This window comes from Anolis sagrei, chromosome 3 (genome assembly GCF_037176765.1).
Source record: "Anolis sagrei isolate rAnoSag1 chromosome 3, rAnoSag1.mat, whole genome shotgun sequence".
NCBI classification, from domain to species: domain Eukaryota; kingdom Metazoa; phylum Chordata; class Lepidosauria; order Squamata; family Dactyloidae; genus Anolis; species Anolis sagrei.
This window is the reverse complement of record NC_090023.1, coordinates 83,518,306-83,542,763: the sequence shown is the minus strand read 5'-3', so window position 1 is coordinate 83,542,763 and position 24,458 is coordinate 83,518,306. Positions and strand designations below refer to the sequence as shown.

The following is a 24,458-nucleotide window of genomic DNA, read 5'->3' as shown; positions in this document are numbered from 1 at the left end:
ACTCTTGAGGGAATGCACTCAAATTATTTTTAAAAAATAATATCTGATGAGGTAACATGTTAGCCACATTGTTGCCATTGATGGCTGCAACTTTATGTACACCTCAGACCATGCAATGGTTAGTGCTATGGGTGAGGGGCAGGTTGATGACCTTGGTGAAAAGAGTGGTTTGGCATGACCTGTCAAGGCTTTGTATGTGTATGGGGCAGACCTATGTTATTTAGAGCCAGTCCACCCAACACAAAATCCTTTTTTTCCTTTCAATTGACAACCACCCCTGACCCTCAGGGTAGTCTGAACATTGCCGGTCACCTTTGGGTCAAAATTAGAGGTGTGCAAAATGGCAGGAATCCATTTAGGAATCTGCTTTGAAATTCAAATTCTGAATCTTTTGAAAGATTTGGAAAGATTGTGGAGTGTTTCAATTTGCAATCTGAATTCCAAAATTTTGTTAAAGATTCATTCCATCAGTGGCAATGCGGAAATTTTCAATGCTTGTTTCTCTGTCATTTTTATGGCTATAAAGATGAAACTTGTCACATTGTTAGGCAATATTTATGGCTGTAGGTCTGCCAAGTTTCATAACATTTTGGTTATGCACTAATTTTTAGGAAATTTTAATGTTTCTAAAAATAATTTTTCTTAAAAAAAAACCAACAATAAGGATCTATTTTGAATTTCTCCACAGTGTCAGAACATAAGCAAGCCATAATTTCTGGAAAGTTTTAGAATGATCTGGTTATCCACAGATCTTTAGGATTTTTTTTCCATTTAAGTGCCTAAGGCATATCACACTCTCTCAGTCTGAGGCTTGAAAAAATGAAATATTCTAATGGCTATTAGGTTGAAATTTTCCACATTGTAGGCCACACTTACCACTTTAAGCCTGCCAAGTTTCAAAATGTTTCAGTCATCCACTGATTTTTAGGAACCTTTTTTTAAAAAAATTACAAATATATTCTTAAAGAACTACAACAGGGATCCCCTTGAATTTCTGCACAGTGACACAACATAATCAGGGCATTGATCCTGCAAGGTTTCAAAAAGATGCATTCATCTACTGATTTTTAGGATTTTTTTTTTCAATTTAAGCATATGTGACTGGGGACAAGTTTTTAAGCAGAGCCTGGTTAGTCATCTGTTAAGAAGGCTTGGATGATGTTCCCCTACCTGTTGAGTAGAATTGGACTGGATGGCCTTTAAAGTCCCAGCATATGATTCTATAAGCAGTGTTTGGATTACCATCTGTCAAGAAGGATTTAACGGGGGTCCTCCTTTTGGGAAGAAGGGGGTTAGCATGGATGGCCTTTGGAGTCCATTTCAACCATATGAGTCTAATAATGATGATGATGATGATGATGATGATGATGATGATGATGATGATAATGCATAATAGTATAATAGAAATTCCATCTTCCTGCTTGGCAGAATGGCTTGGGACTGGATGGCCTTTATGGGTCCCTTCCAACTGTATGATTATAATAATAAATAATAGTAACATAATCATTCCATCTTCCTGCTAGGGCTAGGGAAAGAGCAGTGTAATTTTAAACCACTTTCTAAGATCCACAATCCAAGGGCTAGGGAAATAGGAATGTAATTTTAAACCACTTACTAAATTTAAACCACTTACTAAGTTTAAGTTTTAACAAACACAGGACGAATTTCTTAAGCACACATCTTTCACTGAGGGGAGGAGACTAGCTTTGCAGCTACAGCATTCAGCCCCCTCCTTCCCTCCCACACCAGGTAATTTTGTTAACTTTTAAAAACTACTCCAAATCTCTAAATCTTTCTGATTTTTTTTCTGTAATATTTCGGAAGGGCTGTTTCATTTCAGAAAGATTCTGATGCTGGCTTCCCAGTTCATATTTTGAAAATTTGTAGTCACAAATCACCCAAATCTCCAGAAATATGAAACAACCTCTGAAATTTTGCACACTCCTAATCGAAATTTTATTTCTGTTTCTCCTTCAAGACTTCTTTTTCCTCCTGCCTTCATTCTTCTCCGTACACATTCATACTTCAATTTCTTTCTGGAAGTATTTTCTCTCTCCCACACTCCTCTTTTCTTTCCCATGTGTCTTCCATTTTGATTCCCATTTTGCCCCTACTCTATTTCCATTTTTCTTTTCTGGCCTCAGCATCTTTCCTTGCATTCATCTAGCCTTGGCCAACAGCCGTCTGGAGCCTTGTCAAGTTTATTTGGAAGTAAAGTGCTTCTGAGATCAGTGCCACTTCTGAGCACCTATGCATAAAAATAAAAGGTGCTAAAAAGTCAAACTGAATTCTCAATGATTTTCAAAAATTTTAACTAACTGTATTTTAAAAAATCATATATATTTTTCTAGATTGTGACCTGCATATTATATACAAAATAAATTAATTGTTTTGTTTAACAATTAATTTATTCAATAATTTATTCAATTAATTTATAATCCATTTTATTTTGGATTGATGCCGCACCACTAAAATGTGCAAAATTTGTTATGACTAAACCTCTCTTATATTCATGGCCGATAAACAGAGGTTGTATGGCCATCTTTTGGGCATTCTTTGAATGTGATTTTCCTGCTACTTGGAAGGGGGTTGGACTGGATGGCCCCCAAGGACACTTCTAGTTCTAAGTTTCTATGATTCTATGATAGTTGGTCACCATAATCTGCAGGACAGGAAAATTGTTTCAAACTGTGGGTTGAATAGACTGTAGGTCAAAAAAACTGGCCTATGTTTTACCAAAATTCTCTTATCTTGTTATTTCATGTCTGGTCATCAATTGGATAACTCTTGCAAGCACCCATAGGGCTTATATCTAATGTATTTTGACTGGTGGACACATTCAGTTTGATCTGAAAAACACCCAAGCTTAGTTCTAGCCTTATCATCTCCCAAAGAGGTTGCTTTAAAAACAACATTTGGATGTGCCTGAATTTAGATATATAGGAATTTCCAGTCAATTATATAATAAACTAATAGCTTCACAATTGCTTTCCAGTATCACAAAGACAAATTACTTACAAATTCACTAGTCAGTTAGTAAGGCATACAAAACACAGTGTTTTATTCATCTTTCTCTTTCAATCTATAAATCTATTTTTAACTGCTTTCAAATGCTAGCTATAGTGATTTTTCAAAGGCTGAATGATGGAAACATTACTGCCCATAAAGTTTTGCATGCTTTTAGGGTAACAGATAACTCTTCATCTCTAATTTTAATACATTTTATGAAACAATGCAACAGGCTTGTGATGTTTAGAAGTATATATTTTCATCTCACATTCTCAACAGAAACAACAGCAAGACTGAAACAACAACAAATGGGAAGGCAATGGGTACTAATGAATTTAAAACTTCAGTTTCTTATCTGATAAGTGATATTACAAGGAGATTCTTGTTGAGAGATAGATAAAACTGAATTTTCCTAGCAATTTTTCATCCTTGGAAACTAAACTATATGATAGCGATTTCAACCCCATTACATAATCTACCATGGTTTAATGTAACAGTTGCCGCTGATCTTGAATGTCAGAAATGATAAATTGAGGAGATTCACAACATCTAAAAGGTAAAGTAAAGACAATCTTGTTTATGGAGAGCTAAGGAGATAAGATGAATTGCATATCCATGGTGAAAGGACTGCAATATTGAAACACAACTGAACCATGAATCATGACATAATTTATCTTCATATTTAAATCTGGAAAAATCAAAATATATACCTTGCAACCTATTTGAAATATTTTTTTTCTATGTAGATGGACTCTATGTCATATTTGTGTTGTACTCAACAAGAGTTTCCATGCTTGTAACAACATGCTACAAAAGCTCAATCTGTTTTCAACAGTTAGCCTGAAAAAATCTACAACAGCCCAATCCAACATGTGTTTGAGAATTGTTAAAAGGCATTTCTCCCTTTTCTGATGTGATAATAAATGGCTGCCTTAAAGTTGGAATATGTAATTATTATGTTTTGTAATTCTTTGCAGAGCTGATGTATACAGTTGAGCTTGCTGGCGGGCTTGGTGCTATTCTTCTACTACTTGTTTGTTTAGTGACTATCTACAAGTGCTACAAGATTGAGATTATGCTATTCTACAGAAATCATTTTGGTGCTGAAGAACTTGATGGAGGTAAGCAGGCAAACATCTCTTTGCACTTTTCTTGACATTCAAAACAACTATGTACCAGATGAGTACAGATGTACAATGAGAAAACGGTTTCTAAAGGATTTTCAAGCCCTCTAGAGCAGGGGTCCCCAAACTGTGGCCCGGGGGCCGGATGAGGGCATTTATCCAGCCCGCCGAGGAGGGGGCCTGCGTCTAAGTGAAGTTTTGGCTCTGCTAACGCAGAACTCCTTTCGTTCTTTCTGTCTCCTGCTCAAGCTCTCTCTCCTTCTCCTCGTTTCAGTCTCTCCCCCTTTCCCCTCTCTTTATCTTTCTCTTTCTCCCTCCTCCTTTCTCTCTTCTCTTTCTCCCTCTTTTTTTCCTCTCCCTTTCTCCTCTTCTTCCCTTACTTCTTCTTTCTTGGAGGAGGTGAAGGCGGCGGTGGGAGCGCGCGGCTGCTGCCTGAAAGAGCGGAAGCAAGAGAATCCCTTGCCTCCACTCTTCCAGAAAAGATGCAGCTGCCAATAGGCAGCCCCGAAGCCTCCCCTCACCATCCAGCCCTCCCTCCTTCCCTCCATCTCTACCTGAACGCAGGGCTCAAGGAGCAAAGCCCACCCACCACCCCCCCCCCCCCAGCTAAACAGGAAGGGGAGAGTGGGGGCGGCAGAAACGCCAGCCTCCTGGAGGAAAGACGTCTCCTCAAAACCGGGGGTTCCTTTTCTTCCCTTCTTTGTCCTCTGCTTCTCTTCGGCAAATCCAGGCTCCTGCTGTGAAAGCAGCCCATAGGTAGGCTGTTAGGAGTTGTGGGAATTAAAGTCCAAAACACAAGGAGGGCCCAAGTTGGCCCATGCCTGCTTTAAGAAATACCAGTGATATTTAATTCTGTTGTAGTGTTTCATATATTTGTAGATTTGAAATTTTATTGAAATGTAAGCTGCTTTGGCCCCTTCCACACAGCTGTATAAAATCCACACTGGTTTATATGGCAGTGTGGACTCTGATAATGCAGTTCAAAGCAGATATTGAGGATCATCTGCCTTGACATTCTGGGTTATATGGCTGTTTGGAAGGGCCCTTAGAGGGCCCTTCAAGACAGGTCATATATCCCAGGATCTGATCCTAGGTTTTCTCTTTGTCCCAGATTATCTGGCCATGCAGATTTATATAATCCAGTTTAAAGAAGAAAACCTGGGATCAGATCCTGGGATATAGGGCCTGTCTGGAAGGGCCCACAGTCTCCTTGTGGAGACAAAAAGTGGTGTATAAATAAACATAATAAACATAATAATAAACAAACATAATAATAATAATAATAATAATAATAATAATAATAATAATAATAATAAAGCCCTCCTCTTGTGATCTCCTGCTTTGGTCAGAGCTTCCCACCTGGAATTACACTCTGAAACCAAATTGGAGAACAAAAATCTGTTCCTGGCTTGAAAGTGTTATATCCTGTTTAATTGTGTCGTCCTTACTTTGAACAGTTGTTCTCCTCCAGATACTTTGTTTGTGTGGCTGCCACAAACTATGATGAATCTAATTGTCATGGGTGTTCTGTATGCCAAGTTTGGTTGAATCTCATTGTTGGGGAATTCAGAATGCTCTTTGATTGCAGGAGTGACTGCAACGTCCACATGTTCGAGTGTATTTTAACCAAACTCTCCAGTATTTTCTGTTGGTCATGGGAGTTCAGCTGATAGGCTGATCAGTAAACATATTAATGGGTTCCCTGTTGTTATATTAAGACTGTTACTCTTGCTACGACATGCTTGATGTCAAAATTTTATTTATTTGTAATTAGAAATAAATATTTCAAAATATATAATTACATATTATTTTTGTGATTAATCACAATGCTTTATGTTCAGTTTGTAACAATGAAAATACATCCTGCATATCAGATATTTACATTATGATTCACAACAGTAGCAAAATAAGGTATGTGCAGTGTGCATAGGAATTTAATCATAGTTTTTTTAAAAAAAAAACTATAGTCCGACCCTCCAACGGTCTGAGGGACAGTGAACTGGCCACCTGTTAAAAAAGTTCGAGGACCCCTGCTCTAGAGTACTTGGAGTGGTAGTGGTGGGGCAACTATTAACAGCTCAGGGGACAAGATACATTCAGTGATCACATTATTGTGCTCTGTTTCTGAGTAATAGCCACTGCAGCTTTCCATGGAATAGAAAATACATTTTTAAAATGCAGATTATGAGTATACTTTTCATAACAGGAAGAGGAAAAGGAGAACATGAAAGCTCTTTAAATGATAACGGAATAATTATCAAGATTACTTGACAGATTTCTTATTACAAATTATATACAGTTTCAATGCCTCTCCATCTACTTTCCAATTTTCTAAGGAACACACATCTCTGTTTTTGCAAAGACCTTGATTTTTATTTAATTTTGTAAAAATACCTCCATTTCTCCTCTTGGCACATTTTAGTTAATGCATCTAAATTCTTGTTATAACAAGTATGCAAGTCTTTAGTTGATAAACTGTCATTTAAGAAAGTCTGTGATTAGACTATGAGCATACAGCAGAAAACTGAATCTGCTGTTCGTTGCAGTGTGCTCACTGCTGAAGACATAGCCCATTTTAAATAGGTAGTGACCTGTGAACCAAATAGCAAGCAAAACGTCATCTGAACATGCATAAGACACCACAAGAGTTTGTGTGCAATGGATCAGATGTCTTAGAAAAAAGATCATGGTGTATAAGATTTGAAATGTAGATATTCTTGAAAATTTCACCTTTTGTCATGACTTCAAAACATGATACATGTTAAATCTTGTGGGAGCACCATTCTAAGGCCCCTTCTACACTGCCATATAAAATACAGATTATCTACTTTGAACTGGATTATATGGCAGTATAGACTCATATAGTCCACTTCAAAGCAGATAATGTGGATTATCTACTTTGATAATCAGGATTATATGGCAGTGTAGAAGGAGTCTAACTGGCAGTATAAAACAAATACCTACCTAGCATTACTTTATCATTAAAAAGTATTTTGCCCCCCCCCCCCCAAAAAAAAAACCTCCAGGGGGTATTACTCATTCTAGATTATCTCTGGAAAGGCAACTTCATTTCCCTGTTTGCATGTAAGAAGTGAATTTGAACTTGTATCTGGTTTCCATTTTAAAAGAAGAATGTTAAGTCTTATTTATAAAATTGAATAGTGTTTAGAAAATGTTAGATTCTTTATAAGGTGGCGGTGGTCATAAAATGTAAATGGGATTTATATATTACCTCTATAAAGAATTGTACAATTCAGAAACCTAGGGTTAACCTATAAAACTTTTCATGGAATCACTGGGCCCAAAATACACGAGCTTGTGCATTTTTAACAGAGACATCCAAACAATTCCTTTGGTAAAAGCAAATTAATTTGGGACAGAGCAGAATAACCTTGAATTGTCCTGAATTAATTAGATACTGGATTAGACCTGGGTCTTCTGAAAGACCCAGGTCTAATCCAGTATGGGCCCTGTACGGACTGCAGTCCGCACAACCCTCTTCCATTTTCTGGGCAGAATCAGCCTGGAAAACCCAGAAGGCTGTAACCCCCTCACCCAAACTCCTTAAAAATTAAAAATAACTTACCTGGCTGCCATTACCCTGGTGGCAAAGCTCTCCTGATGTGTCAAGATGACATGCCAGGTGTGTTGAAATGACATGCCAGGCAGGCAAAATTGTTCTCCCCCCCCCCCCTCCTTGGCATGTCCTTTCTATGTGCCAAGAAGACACATAGAAAGGTGTGCAAAGGGTAATGGCAGCCAGGTAAGTTATTTTTAATTTTAAGGCTTTTCTGGGGCATTTTCTTTAGTGTCTGAGTGCCTTGCCAGATGGTCCGACATAGCATCTAGACACCTCTCCACCCACCCCCACCCCCACCCCCAGGAAAGCATGAGTTTTGAGGGGAAGTATGCGGACTTTGTGGAACCAGCCACTGTGTGGAACCAGCCACTGTGACTAAAACCCTGCTACATTGTTCATTCCTAGTAGAACATCTAAGACACGCTAAACACACTCAATATTCACTTTTAGGATGAATCTACACTGCCCTATATCCCAGGATCTGATCCCAGATTATCTGCTTTGAACTGGATTATATGAGTCTATACTGCCAGATAATATGGGATAAGCAGATAAACTGGAATCAGATCCTGGGATATAGGGCAGTGTAGAAGGAGCCTCAGTAGCATTGTATAAATCAAATCAGACCATCCCTGAAGGACTCTGGAGGCCAGTTCATGCTCAAGCACTTATTAATAGCTTTTGAGAGTTGTTGTATTACTAAGTCATTGGGGTGCCATTTAGAAACTGGGAAATTTTAAAATTAGTGCTAAGATATATGTGGGGTTTTTTACCTTTATGATTTTCTAACCTGGAATTTGTGAGTGTAAGTCTAAAAATCTGAACAAATTCACCTGCCAATTTGGATTTCCACACATGCTCTAAATGTATCTATTTAATATTTATCCTGTGAAGTTGCACCACATAAATATTGAATTCATAGCAGCTGCTCCAATACGATCTCTAATTGAGATACTAACATCACTCCTAACAGCAAATATGTTCAATTCAGGACCACAGAAAAAAGACGGAGGTATCAGCATACTCAGGAGAATCTCTCAGTTTGCAAAGGCACATTAAAAATATCTTTTACATACCTATACAATAAAGAAAACCACCCAATCTCTAATTTATCACCTAAGAACCAGTACAGGCTGTCAGCTTTAAAAGAATATTTGAAATGAAAGATGAGAGAAGAGGTTGGATGATCTAATGCAAAAACATTGCCTCTTGGGTCCACTGACCATACTTACCTCTGCCATGCTAGTTTATAATCACAAGTTATGCATTACAATATTTTAGTATGGTCCTTCTGGTTGTTTAATGAAACCCGCATTAATCAAAGTTCAAGTACTAGAGGTTTGCACATATTTGTTTCGACTGAAACTGATTCAGAAAATTAAGGGATTTGTTTGCTAGATCCCTAAAAACAGGATTGGGGGGGGGGGGGAGAGCTGGCCAAAACAAAGGGAGCTGAATTTTTTCAGCTACTAGAGATGATGGGGTTAACTGCATTGTACCTAAGATAGAGACCTGCTGCAGTGGCTCCTGGAGATTATGGGGTTAACTACATTGTACCTGAGACAAAGTATCTTCATTCTTCCTCCCAGCAGTAGCATCCATTTCTTCTGGAAAACTTCCCTAGGATCCTCCTCCAGAGAGGGTCCTGCTGGGAACTAATTTCTTCCAGCAGCACTTTATGGGTTGGACATTGAAAAGCCTCTGAGCTCCTCTCAGGGCATGATGGGAGTTGAAGTTTTTTCACTCTGTTTCTGAAACAATAAAAGGCCTGGTTGTGTCCATGCTCTGATTGGCTGAGAATGGATACAACTGGTGACTCCAGTTCATCTTATTTTTTTAAAAAAAATTATAGTAAAAAATTTAAATTCCAAAAAAATCAGGAGGCTTTGCTTAATTTATATTAAGCAAAGCCTCCTGCCTTGCCATTCCTCCCCCTGGAATTAATGGAGTCTCTCAGCATTAGGAGCAGTGAAAAGAGGGAGCGGTGCATTTTGGGAAGGGGAGGGGCTCTATGCCAAAGAATTCAAAAGGCTCTGACCTAAACTACATTTCCCAGTATGCATTAGCATCAGAATGCCCCAATTAGGAGAGATCAGTCTGTAGCCAGCCAGAGTTCCAACATATTTGTTAATATTCTACGTGATGTTTTTTTGTTCCTGGGTTTCTAATTGGTTCTGTCATAAAAACATAGTGAAAGTTTATTACACTCCAAAAACTTTGTCTTTGCACAAGGAACATTGTCCTATATGCAGCAGTTTTTGTTTTGTTGAGTCTCCATCAATTTAGCAAAGTTCCTGCCACAAAAGAAAAGTTTCTGGAGTAGAACAAGTATTTTCAAAGTAAGGACTACACAATTAAACAGGAAAAATACTTTGAAACTAGGAACAGGTTTTTTATTATTAAAAATGTTGTTTATAAAAACTTTGAAAATTTGCCAAAAATCCATGGATAAGTGAAATGTTCTGAAATTAAGTGGGCTAACAGTGGTAAATGTGTTCTTTCAATGTAGCAAGTTCCAACCCAATAGTTTTAAAACTGAGGAAAATGGAGCCCCTGAAGTTTCCCCAATTATAGTAATTATGCACAATTACTGTAACAAACTAGTAAAAATAAATTTGTTAGTCCCATTACAGTAACAGATTTTTCACTTAGTATACTTAAGACACACTTTAGAAATGAAGCTCCAGCATTCCCCAGTTTTGTAATGATTTTGAACCATTTTAATGGATTCCACATCCATAATAGTCACAATGTTTTGTTCCAAGAGTAAATTAGAATGAAGCTTACCAGAGGTCCAACACACAAAGTCTAAAGTTCAAAGTTCAAGATTTACCAGATTTCCAACTGAAGCTCTCTGTACAACAACAATTGTTGCCAGCACTAGAAAACTGCCAGTATCTGTAATTTTTTGCTGCCAGCAGCAAGCCTTTACAGCTGAGTAGCCCTGCTCTATGCCAATCTCCTTGACCTTCGCAGCTGTATGGAATCTAGCGTTAACTGAAGCCAGGCAGGGCAAGTTAATTCCTGCTCACCAGTCTGATCCCATTCTGGCTCAAGCACTTCTACATTAGAATGGCCCTGCTCCTGCTGATCAGTACTAGGGTCCCCATCCTCAGACAGCTCAGCCATGGTCCTGAGTTTGTCTGCTGGAAGGAAGCCCTCTTCTTTTTTTATCATCATCCAGGACCACATTCCAGAGTAAGGGGTCAGTGTAGTTCCACCCCCAATAATGTTTCTCCATACTTATAATTAGTTTTTTTTATAAAAAAAAACTTTGAGACATAGCTTCAAGTTATTTATATTATACTTTTGTTTGTTTCTTAACACAGTAGCTCCATCATCCCCACATTTTCAGAATTCATCTTGGGCAAATAACAAATCTTGAACAAGAAAATGTTTTTGTTATGCAACATTTTGCGGGGGGAGGGGTGTTGTGTGTGTAAAACACAGTCACCTTGTATTTTAAATAACACGTATGGCTGTCTGGAAATAGTCATTTAGGTTTGAAACCTACAATTCCTGCAAAAAAAAAAATCCATATTTAGTCTGCACAGATTATTTTCCTTGAATACTTTGCCAAGAAATGTGAAGGAATAGTACTTTTTTCCTGCAAAATGCAGAAAGATCAGTAGATTATTCATCATCATTTGTATTATTACAATATTTGACAAATGTAATACAACTGTTCGGTTGCCTGACATGATAAATAAATAAAAGCAAACCAGAGTTTCAATAGCCAAAGGCAGACTTGTTTTACAACTTTTCTAGTGTAAGACTAGTAGATATTCTGATCATATTGGCAAAATATAAAACTCCACAAGATCTTTTCTTCTCCCTTTAATATTATCTTATTCTTCCAATGCCACTACTCCTGATAGCTATTTGGTGGCAGAAGGCAAGATGAAGAGCCAGCTAGCATCCAGCCATAGGAAACCGAAGTCCCAGCGGAGGTCCAGGAAACTGCTTTTGTTGTGCATATAAATGCTACAGTGTAAGCACAGGAATTCCTAGCTTTAGGTGCTACAACTAAAATTGAGCAAAATTATTTGGGGTTGGCTCTATTCATTGTAATGGGGTTTTCTATCATATGTATTGCTCTAGGTCAGTGATGGGTAAGCAAGTGGGTGTGGGATGGGAAGCAGCTGGGTGAGTGGGTGAGCGAGCTGGAGCAGGCAATAGTGTGCATGGTAGGAGAGAGGATGCTACATGCCCCTTCTGGCACACTTGCCATAGGTTCACCACCATTGCTCTAGGTGTCATACCCATATGTTTTTTACATGAGTCTAATGCACCATCAAATCTAATACACACCTAAATTTTCAAAACCCTGAAACTAAAAAAAAGTTTCAAAACCCCGAAACAAAAAAAAAGGTTGATTAAAGTAATGCACAGCAGCAAAAGGTGCATTCTTTGTAATATGGCCATTCCAGTTGCTGCTTGCTTAGAATTTCTTCTTTAAAACAAAAGTGTTAGAGCACTAGCATGGATTTCAGGTGTATCTATGCTGTAGAATGAATCCACTTTAACTGCCTTGGCTCAATGCTATGGAGTCACAGGGTCAGTAGCTTTACAAGGTCTTTGGCCTTCTCTATCAAGAAATGCTGGTGTTTTGCCAAACTACAAATCCCAGGATTGCATAGTATTGAGCCCTGGCCATTTAATTAGAGATGACATCCCTCAAAGAGGAGCTCCAGGTGCTCCTGAAGCAGCTTCCTTTAATACTTTGGCTCAGCGTTAAGATTACCGTATTATGTGAATCTAATGCCAGGCAATTTAGCCAAAAAAGGTGAGCGTTCGAGTTGAGTAACTACAGTATGTGACAGAATCTGAATAGAATGGGAACCTGAGATCAAATCTGTGAATAAACAAATTTGCAAAAAATAAAACTCCAACTTTAAAATAGATTAATCCAAGTCCTGTGACAATGTATATATATTGGGGTAACATTTTTATTCAGCTGGTATTGCTGACCAGATGTTTACATTACATCTGAGGCTTGACCTCCAGACACTCCTCTATTTCAACCGGAGGACCTTTTAACTCTTATGTGCTAAGTTTTGCTCTGGCTGTGGCAGCTTCTTTTACTAGAAGAAAATCCTTGAGAACAAGGTACTCAATTAAAAACAAATCAAAGCATTCTTTAAAATTAGACCACAAGAAGCCATATTAGTGTCTCCTTACCTTCCGCACCTAGGAAAGTTTCTTTAAGTATGAACAAAAACCTGCAATTGATTCTCTGTGCAATGGACATTCAGTGCCTGCAGGGTTATTTATCATTACTGTAATTTAATTTCCTTTAGCAAAGAATTCAATTTGGAAGTAATTATTTTTGATAGATTGACAGTTATAATTAACCTTAAGTACTTAATAAAAAGTAAGATCCACCTAGAATAGTCAGCTTTTTGAAGCAGGGTCTGTCTCCATATTGTTGATGGGCATGAGTGCTGACTTGTTTCAAATTATTAAGAGCTTGATGGAGGTGAGAATTTAATTATTAAATCTAACCATTTAGAAACACAGAAAAATGTATTAGGGGAAAATCAATGAATGATCAGCACAAGGTTGCTCCTTATATGCTTATCCTATAATTTCCACTCCAGTTATGTCTAAATTAGGTTTGAGCTTTGCAGCTGAAGCTTGTAGTATTTGTTAGGTCAGTAAGGATTTCCCTGAGATATGCCAAGAAGAAAACATTTTAAAAGATTTTGCCCTTCAAAATCTTAATGCTGTAAGGAGAACATTCCCATGTACATATTAAGAAAAACAGGACATCTCAATTCCCTGTACCAAATGCTTTGCCCCTATCCACTGATACTATGCCTTCAAATTACTTTGATACTGAAATAAGGAAAATAAACAAAAGTCTAATTTTGTCACAACATTTCACTTCTGTATACAGCATCTCATCCAGTTGTATTTATTTTGACATTTTGTTTCTTAATGTGATAGCCACAATGTGTTAATATAATTGGAGTCTATAAGAAACATGGTTTATAGAAAGAATGGGAAATATGAAACCAACATTCGAACATCTCCAACTCCTTCCCATCCCTCCCAATCCTTAAGAAAATCCCAGAAATCCAAAGGAAAAGTGACTTGATAAGACAAATCTTGTACCAATTTTGGGCTTGCTGTGGCAAGATGTAGCTGGACTGATGATCAAATTTAGCCCGAGTGCCCACTGCAAATGCCCACGCTACTATATAGTAACTATTAAAATATATTTGTCATTATTTCCCTCCATATAAATTTTTCAGTATGTATATTAACCAATTGGGCAGGGATGATCTTTTAGCTCCCACTTAGCAACCATTAGGTAATGGTTCAATCTCTTTATAGCAGGAATGGCCTGGCCAACTAAGGCAAATTTTCACTCCTCCAGGACACTCCCCCCGACAACAGTGCTCTAAAATGCCTGTAGTTCCATCTTAGCTCTTCTCAAAATGGTCATCAGAAGAAATGTCGTCACTTTCTATTACCAGAGCCCCCAGTGGCGCAATGGGTTAAACCCTTGTGCCAGCAGGGCTGCTGACCATGAGGTAGGACATTTCGAATATGGGGAGTGGGGTGAGCTCCTGTCTGTCAGCTCTAGCTTCTCATGTGGGGACATGAGAGAAGCCTCTCACAGGATGGCAAAACTATCCTGGCATCCCCTGGACAACATCCTTTCAAATGGTCAATTCTCTCACACCAGAAGCAACTTGCAGTTTCTCAAATCGCTCCTGACATGGAAAAAGAACCTTTTTGTCACCATTTTGACTTCAGGGTTATCCAGAAGCCACATACAATCCACAGACTACAATTTACTCATTTTTGCTTTACGATGTCCCTGAGATCTATTGCAAATGAATGACAATGCTGGGCATGATCATCCACATATCAGTGTCACAATATCTCATAACAATAATAATAAAAAAAATTATTATTCGCCTCTTCCTGTAGCTTGAAGCGGGATTCAACATAATTAAAACAAGAGATAAGACACTATTAAAAGACATACAAGATAAACAGAGATAAAATAAAAGTTAAAACCCACTAATAAAATCCAGATTAATACTAGTAATAATGAATTTATTAAGCATTTAAAGCATCTCCCAGTAGATCATACGTTAAAGTTACATGCTCTCAATTCCTTCCCAGCTTTAATAAAATAGAAATACTAACAGGATGGATTTTAAATGTAATTTTTAAGACATAAAAGCTTCTTTTGTGGAACATAAATGAGGACTAATTTGCTCTTAAAAGGTCTATAGCATTCTATCAGAAAACCATCTGGTCTTAGTGCTTTCCATGCTGATATCAATTGAATGGCATATAAAATGTCATCAAGCGTTGTATCCTGTGGCAGCTTCTTAATCTGATCATTTCAGATGCTAGATTAATATTCTAAAAGAACACCTGAAGTTTATGAGGATCAAATGAATTATCCTCCTTACATGGGTCTTCCAAATTTCATTTTAAGATCCCATTTGCAATGGCTTGTTTTCCGACAGATCTTTTAGAAGAATTTATAGTCTACAAAATTTCTATTTCTTTATTGCCCTTACACTGAAGGTCAGAAGGGTTTTCTATCTTTTCTCCCAGCTTCCACTGTGATTTCAGTATTTTAGCTCATACAAGTTTATGTCATAGATAAAAGCCATGTAAGACATCTTACATTACTGGATAGAAGGCAATATACTTGTATAAATGTGGCTAATAAATAAGTAAAGAAAATAAAAACCTAATATTCAGTCATAAGGTGTGAATATAAAAAGTAATTTGAGGCAATGCTCTGAAATCCATTTTTAAGTTAAAAATATTCTATTCTAGAATTTGAGCTTAGTGAAATATATTGTTTAATTTATGAGTCTCCACAATAATTGTAATTGGTTTTAAATTTTAATGCTTTATATTTATATCATTTATGGATGTTATTCTTTGTGTCTTGTATTTTATGTTAAATGTGCTTACTTTACATTATATTATGATGGGTCCCATTAGGGAGAAAAGTGGAATATAAATAAAGTATTATTATTATTATTATTATTATTATTATTATTATTATTATTATTCAAAGTGAAGCGCTGCTGCCTCAGATAATTCAGGAATTGCCTATAATCCAGTAATCAGATGTCTGTGAATTGTGGTACTCTAGTACTTTGAGAATAAATATTAACCATAGTTAATATTCGCTGATCAACGCACAAGACCTTCCAGCTGCATCAGCAAGTTTCAGCACTTCAAAATTGATTTCATATAAACCAAAGTAGTTTGGTAGTTTGCTGGCTAAACCTGAAGCTCATTTAGCAAATGCCAGGCCAACTTACTCTTTTCTGTTTATAGCCATTATTGTTACAAACATAGTTTCATACTTTTGCTCTCTCCTACTTCATAGCACATTCAATCCATTTCAAAAAGGGATTGTCTTCTATGAATCCTATAAACTTGTAGGAAACAAATGTCTGGGTTACGACAGTGTGGTATAGTGAAAGATGACCCTGGAGACAAGGATTTGAATCCCAGAAAGAAAGAAAATATTTTATTCCTTTCACCCATCTAACAGTGGGGAATTGCTTAGTTTTGTATATGGTTACTGATAACAGCAGAGTCTTGCTTACCCAACATAAACAGGCCAGCAGAATGTTGAATAAGCAAAAATGTTGGATAATAAGGAGGGATTCAGGAAAAGCCTATTAAATGTCAAATTACATTATGATTTTACAAACTAAGCACCAAAAACATCATGTTTTACAACAAATGAAAAGAAAAAGGAGTTCAATATAGTAACGTTATGTAGTAGTTATTGTATTTACTAATTTAGCACCAAAACATCGCAATACATTGAAACAGCTGTGGATCTGGGCAGGAGGCACACTGTGTTGGATAATACAGAATGTTGGATGAGCGAAGGTTGGATAAGTGAGATTCTACTGTATTTATATTCCTCATGCATTCACAAATATTCAGTTGGACATAAATATCTCACAAAGATATCACAACTGTGTAATATATCCTCCACTTGTATATTGTTGCGGAAATCTAAATTTTGTAGGAGGATTTAACTTCTTCCTCTCACTCACATTGACTTCTAAGACTCAAAGGCATCAAGTTTTTTTGTTTTTTCTTTCAAGTGTTGCAGCTGTGGATAATTTAAATACTTCATCTGAAGAGAGCAACTCAGCAGCATGTTCTAATGTTATTAGAATGAAAATAAACAAATATTTCACATTAATAATAGATCATTCAGTTTAGGGCTAATTAAGTAACTGCTCATCTAGCAACACTATCAGTGAGATAGATCGGATTTGACAGCTGAAAGTCAGCAGAAAAATGCATTACAAAAGTCTTTTGTTATTGATTATGCTTGCAATGATGTTAACACCACCTGTGTTACCTGTTTCATATTACCCTATAATGTTATAGGTTCTAAACATAACATATGATCTTGAATGTTCATTATTAATAAGTGTGTATTAAACATCACAGAAATGCTGGAGTTTAATAATTTATCGTGTGGTTGAGACTTCTAAACACCAAGACATAATGAATTCATATGAACACAGCAAGAGATAAAATTTGCTCTATTCCCTTGTGGTCTTGAAATATATTATTCCTGCCCCATACTGAAATCAATAGAAGTGTTCCATTAGTTATATTGAGGATTAAATCCTAGTATGTGTACTGAAACATTACACACAATGAATATTGCTTACGTCCAAGTAAATATGCAAAAATTATGCAGGAAGAATTAGAAAGCCCAAAAATCAGTTTTATCTTCTTTTGTATATCATTTTCCAACATCAAGCCATCAAGGCATAGTTTGGGTGCAGATTATATATTAATGTCCAAACAGACATTATTGAAGGATATTAATAAAGCGGATGCCTACTTTACTAATAGTAAGAATTATGCATCTGCTCCCAAGAAGCAGGGAAAGAAATGAGTGGAAGTGTGAAAGGAGACATTAAGACATAAGCAATGAAAAGTTAAAATCATGTTTAGTGTTCTCTAAGTCATTACACAAACTGCAAAAAGTTCTTTTCTAGACAATCTGGTGGGTGTCAGATCCTGATAATGAGGAATGGCTTCTCTTGACTTTTCATTGCCTTCCTACTCTGGCTGTGGTGCAATGAAAGTTTGTACTTCTTAGACTGTTTTTGTCTTCTTCTGTCTGTGATCTCTTTCACAACACAAACTTATATCATTTGAATTTCAATTTAGATACAATAACTGAATCTAATTGAGTCCTGAGATTTGAAGTGCAGTACTAGAGTTCTCTTGCTATAGAATTATAAATGTGTCTTCTTAAATGGCAAATCCCAGGGTTTCAGTTAAAGTGGAATCAAAATGCTATAAATATTTTGTGTAAATAGGGTCCCAGGTCTCTGCATATGGAGGGGATTGGAGCAGAATCAGTTACATGTTTCTCCTACCTGGAGAGAGACAATCCAAAAATCTGCAGAGGAGAAAAGTTTGAGGGAGCTTTTGTTCTATTATTCCCCTCTTTTCTTACATTTCTGGAGCAGATCCTGGGTGGGAATTGAAAATAGGGAGTGAGTCCTGACTTGTTCTTGCCTTGAATTGATTTGGGGTTGAATGTAATAAAAGTTTCGAAACTTAATTTTGCCGTGTTGGAAAAGGGAGAGTGTGAGAGATAAAATATTATTTTATCTTTTTTCCCTCCTTCTCAGAACTGTAAAATAATAGTTATTAAAGGGGAACTATGGTTTAAGCAGAGTAATCTAGGTAAAGTGTAAATTTGTTGGAAAAAAATCATTTTATTAAAGGTGATTTGGATGAGAATATGTTTGGCTACCCCTTCTCTTTCAGAAATGTAGTGATTATTTCCAAAGGCAAACATTTACCTCATTAATGTCAAAACATAAACTTGCAACTCTATTTCTGTGTTATTCGGCATGCACTTTTCGTTTCAATGCCACTTCATGGTACAAGTTTTTTTGACATTTTGATGTTAAATAAGGGATCAAAATGAATGAAATACAGTAACTCAACTTTTTATGTCAGTGTTTTTCAAAGAAACGACCAAAATTTCCTAGCTGTTGCTGAGAGAGCTCCACTATAACGAAATAATGATGGCCCCACACCTACAAAGGGCACCACTTTATTGAACAATAGGATAGTGAGTGTGAGGTGGGAAACGGTCAAACTTAATGGATGTTTATGGGGTGGGAGTGCATCTTAGAATTGAGGAAATCTTGTAGACAGAATGTGAGTGCTCACGGTTTTGTTGTTGCCTTAGTTGATCTCTTAATAAAATATCACCAATTTATTGTAGAATACTTTTGCCCAAGCTTGGTGGTAGCAGCAGAATGTGCTTGATACTGAACAGTGTTGTTGCACATTGCATTCTGATAAAGCACAGTTGGAACTTCTCCAGGTAATACTGACAGCATTTGGAATAAGTAGCTATTAAAGCAAGACAGAGATTTCACAAATCAGGTTTTGGCCTTTAATCTCCTTGGCAGCTCAAAAAGCTCTGGTAAATGTTTTCAACATTCCAGTTTTTATGTGTTCAATAGCAGGTGTTGTTTTTCTTCCTGAGCAAAGATATAGAGAGGGTAGTATGTTTATCACTAGAGCACGTTGCCCTGACAAAAAGCAAATCTTTCAAATGGCATAATCTATACACAGGGCCAAAGTGCAAGCAACAAATCAATCACATGTTCACTTGGAAGATGCATTGATATAGAAGGCTTTAGCTGCACTTTTCTTATGCTTTTAGGAATAAATTAGAAAGTTCAACTCAGAAGGAAAGAGAAGCACACAATTTATTTCAAGTTTGCTTATGTGTTAGCACTGTGTCTTTGATCTTGAGCCTGCAAGAATCCAGAAATTGGCAATGTACTATTTTAAGTATATTCGTGAAACCCTAGAGTCAAATTCAGGCAAGGCAAGCCACTTATTTTTACAAAAATATGTTTGGCCAGCCAAATGTTCCAATTTATGTGAATGCGTAGTGAGATATATATACACACTCGTGAATGAAAAGAGCACAATGTGGCGGATTGCACTATAGTAAAAACAGTCAACATTTGTTAGAAGTAGGTCAAGGGAATCCAGACAAGCTTCAAACAATGAAGGAGGTGACAGTGTTAGGGATGTTAGAGGAGAAACATGAAGTTGGCAGGTCCACGGTGTGAAGGTGCTAATAGGTGACAGAGAATGCAGAAATGTTCAACATCTACCTTGCCTCTGTGTTCTATTAGAAAGTAAACAGCACTCATCTTGTTGAAACAAGAAGAAATGATGCAGGAAGCAGATACAACTCAATGATAGATAAAGAGGTGATGTGGAGTTATCTAAACTAATTTAAATGAACTAAAGTCTCCAAGACCAGATAAACTGTCTTTATTTACAGGGGTAATAAAGACATTTATAGGTGTGATCTGAGCGCTTCTATGTATATATGTTGAGAATTCTTGGAGAAAAGTTGAGGAGAAGGGTAAATGTCACCATCTTCGGAGATGGGGGAGGGGATGAAACCTAAGCAATGAAATCAATACCAGGAAATATTCCAGAATATTCCAGAACTGTCAATCTATGAGCACTGATGAAAAAAGGCAAGGTTTTTTTTAAAAAGTCATGCCAGATTAATCTTCTTAGTATTTATGGCAGAATTACTATCTTACTAGAACAGAGAAATACTGGAATGTGTTTGTCCTTTAAACTCATTATAGCTAAAGCAAGGTCTCTCATGATGCTCTTGAGGACAAGCTGATAAGGCCAACAGATTCAGGCACAGCTATGCAGCAAAATACAAAAAAATATCCAGAGAAGACTGAGACCTTTGTCATAAACCAAACAACAGGAAATTCTCTATTGAAGCTTTTGAAGCTTTACTGGCTTCTTCATCAGGCAAAGATGTTTACAATCATATGGGAGAGAAAAAGTGACGGTACTAGAGTCACAGGCCTACATTTTGTCTCAGAGGTTATTAAGATGGTCGAGATCAGGGGTCCTCAAACTAGTAATAATAACAATAAACTTGATTTGTATACTGACCTATCTCCCCAAAGGGACTCAGGGTGGTTTCCAACATGTAAGGCAAACATTCAATTGCTGGAAAAAAACATACTGACAATTTCATCAAAATAACACATTCAACAATATAACACAACCTAATGAACTTAATAGACAAAATAACAACAACTAAAAACATCATAAAATACAAAAAAGAGAGAGAATTCTGCTAAAACACATTACAGATGAAAATATTAAAAACCCATTTCATTGTAGCTCCATCAGTGGAGGTTCAGAAAAAGAAAACAAAAACCAAGGTTACTACGTGGATGTGGGCCAACTATAAAAAGGCTGGGCATGGGATAATGCAAGTAGCAAATCACAGGGCCAGGGGAGTGGATGAAGTGCAGGACAGAGTACTATCTCATTACCTGGGAACTGGACCTAGCAACTAATCATTTTCAAAATCCTGCTGGAAGATGTAGCTATTTTCAAATTTCTAAAGAGCTGCCATATAAAACAAAATAAAGAAGGTTTTTTTTCTTCTGATCCAAAGGACAGAATGTAAACTAGAGGACTGAAATTACAAAAAAAAGGAGATTTCATAAATATTAGGAAAAATAGTTGAATGATCATATCTAAAATTCTACCTGAAAAAAAGTGGAAACCTGTCTAAAGATGCTTATAAGTATCATTCGTTTTAAAAAGTCCAATGTGTTTTGGACTATGCACCTTAAGGCCATCTTCAGCAGGTTCTTAAATATTAACTTCAACAATTCTCTGGACCAGGAACTCTCAAACCATTCACTTGACAAATAGTCATTTATTAGTCACATTGAAGATTTCATTGGAGACCCATCAGTTTCTGCTTCTTTTGCTTCTCAGTCGTATCAAAAATTCCACCAATCTGGCATTCACAGATAAGAGACCCTTTTCAGTCATTGTTTCACTCTAGAATTCCTTGCCAGTGGAAGTTTGCTAAGCCCCTTCTTATGTATTTTCAAACAGGCTTTATACACCTGGTTATTTACATTTGCTACACACAGAGACACTCTTTGCCTTCATACAATAGCATCTACTGGGCTCATGTGCCATTTTTCATATCAGGAAGTGTCAGTAGCACTGTTACAGTTGGTTCATTTTTTTTAAAAAAAAATCCATTGCATCTGATATGTAAAAAGCAGCGAAGTGAGGCAAGGATGTTCTGTTAGTAAACAGCCAAATTCAGCACTGAATCACTATAACATTATGTATGGTGCACAGTAGGATATTCAATCAGGCCTCTTTTACAAGCAATTGATATTCTATATAACCTGTACATAATGCTGTCTAGAAAGTTAGATAGCTGTTAACATTTCATTACTCTTGCCATTGATTTCTCCCTACCTTCTTTGCAACAAAAATAAAAAGGGATCTCTTCTTTCACTGAATTAGTTCTAGAGCACTTGACATTATTGACCCCTTAATGAAAATTAACGATGACTTATTTCATTCCATCATACATGTAAGGGCACTGGATTCACATTATGTTCAAAACAAAATAAAAACACCTTAATGAAGCACATTGGGTTCATTTAAAAACAACCTTAAATATACATTTTTTTAAAAAAATCTATTAAAATATTTATAAACTACCATTCTAGGCCACACACTTACATACAGTGATACAGTATTTAGGTAAAGACTATACCAGAAAAAATGGTTTTGGTCATTCTGGAAAAAAGTTACCTTTATGCAGTTTATAATGCAGTTTGAATTGTATTGAACTGGATTATATGAGCCTACACTGCAATATAATCCAGTTCAGTCTGCATTATAATAGCAGTACAGATGGGGCCTTACCACAAGCTACTTTTGCACCATGTACTCCATTTGCAACAATTGAAGTGAGCTAAGATGAAGAAGGAAGGTGGAAAAAGGAAAGAGAAAATCATCTGAAAGAGTGGGACTACATAGGATTAATCAGAAGTGTTCCTGGCATATCAGGACAGTTGGAAAGCATGTTTCAGGTCTAAAAATGACAAAAATTCTGAATCTCATTAAGGGCCTCATCACATGGTTGAGGTCTAGTGTAGCAATTCACCAGCCTCTGTGGTGAATCAGGGCAGCAGCGGAGCAATCCCAGTGCCCCGGCAGGCAGCTGACACTTCTCCATCACATGTGGGGAAGCACCACCACACGGCTTAATCCTGTTGTTCCTAGTGAAAGATGAAGAGGCTAGCGTGTTGGCGGTGCAACGTCCTACCACACTGTTGTCCCTTTTCACCCACTGAGCCCCACCAGATATCAGCCTACATCGTCCAATGGGTGGTGTGGGGCTCTGTGAGTGAAATGGGGTAGAAGTGTCTTAGGCCTGCTTATTTTTCCACACATGATGAGATCATATGACTTGAATGTTAGAACATATTAAACATGCATATTTTAGGAAACATTTCTCAGTTGACTTTAACTTACAGAAAAGAGCTAAAGCCTTTCTTCCCACCTTCCCACCCTAAATAAATAAATATCCTAATTTCATTTATTCTGAGCATGCTTTCTGCTGAAATGCATGGATGTCTATACAAATCTTTAGTGGGTAAAAAACATGAGTGGTGATACAAAGTAATTCACACAAAAGAACTGAATTTTTCTTGTGACTCAGCTGGAATCACAGAGTGATGTTGTCGATGATTCTGATGGGGATGATGAGATTTAGATTCAGTGTCAGATGCAAAGCAAGGATGTGCCTGTGTTATACGAGGAAGACCAGGATCAGGGGGCAGGAGTTCAGTTGTTTCCCACAGCAAGGGTTGACGATGAGGAAAGTGAAACTACTGAGACTGAATGTCAGGTGCTTGATGAAGGAATTAGGGAGGATAGTTCTCAGCCAGCTAACGGGGGATTTGATCTCAATGGGGCCAGTGAGTTAGATAGGGCTGATCGCTTGGAATTGAAAGTGCGAAGGAGTGTCAGGATCGCCGGGAGGTGAGAGAGAGACGCCCGAGGCCATAGGAAAGCCTTCATGCTGGCCCAAGGGTATTAATGGTCTGGTTGAATGTGCCTCAGTGTCAGAGCAACTTCATGCATTAACCAAGATCCTTTGGGATTTATCTTGTAGCCTTCCATATTCATGTTTTAGGACTTTACCTTATACTTATGGGACTTTGCCTTCCCTGTGCCTTCATGGATCTAGCTTGCCTATGTTACCTTGGATTGATCTTTCAAAAAATACTTTTGCTTTTTGAACTTTTTATCTTTTATTCTAAATAAAACTACAAATACAACTGCTGGTGTGTTTTTTGGTGTCTTAAGCAAGGTGGTTCTACTCTGAGGTGTGACAATTTTCTCAGATGAAAGATTTCAGGTTGAAATAAGTTTTGAGATCCTCTATGCACAACTCAAAAGAGGGCTGTGATTTGGTGGAGGGGTGAAAATCATTCAACTCTATGGACAACAAAATTCTGCTGGAATTGGAGGGAACCCTTGGAATTCTGCTGTGTTGGAGGGGACCCCCATCTTATTCCTTTTTGCAGATGCAATCAATCATTTTATCATTACTTACTGACTGTAAAGGGCTGGCTGGCTACTCCAGTGCCTTGTTCATGGCAATCAGGCCAAAGTAAAAGGATTGGTTTTTTGAGCAGTTTATGTTCTCTTGGCTTTGCAAAAGTTGCTTATTGCTTTGCTGCCTTCTTTAGACTGCTTTGTAGATTCAATCAATCTATTTTATATTTAGACGAAGACTGCTACAAACAGCTATTTTTGGGTCCTTCAGCCATTTTGGCTAATGAGCAGCCATGCAT

General features: G+C 37.2%; 1 protein-coding gene across 4 annotated transcripts in view; it reads left to right on the top strand.

Moving 5' to 3' along the window:
- Positions 1-24,458, top strand: part of IL1RAPL1 (interleukin 1 receptor accessory protein like 1) — a 989,733-nt gene that overhangs the window by 958,369 nt on the left and 6,906 nt on the right. For all 4 annotated transcript variants that reach the window (XM_067466766.1, XM_067466768.1, XM_060770127.2 and 1 more), the window contains one exon: positions 3,987-4,130. In XM_067466766.1, coding sequence (XP_067322867.1) covers positions 3,987-4,130 — 144 coding nt within the window. The remainder of the gene's footprint in view (positions 1-3,986; positions 4,131-24,458) is intronic.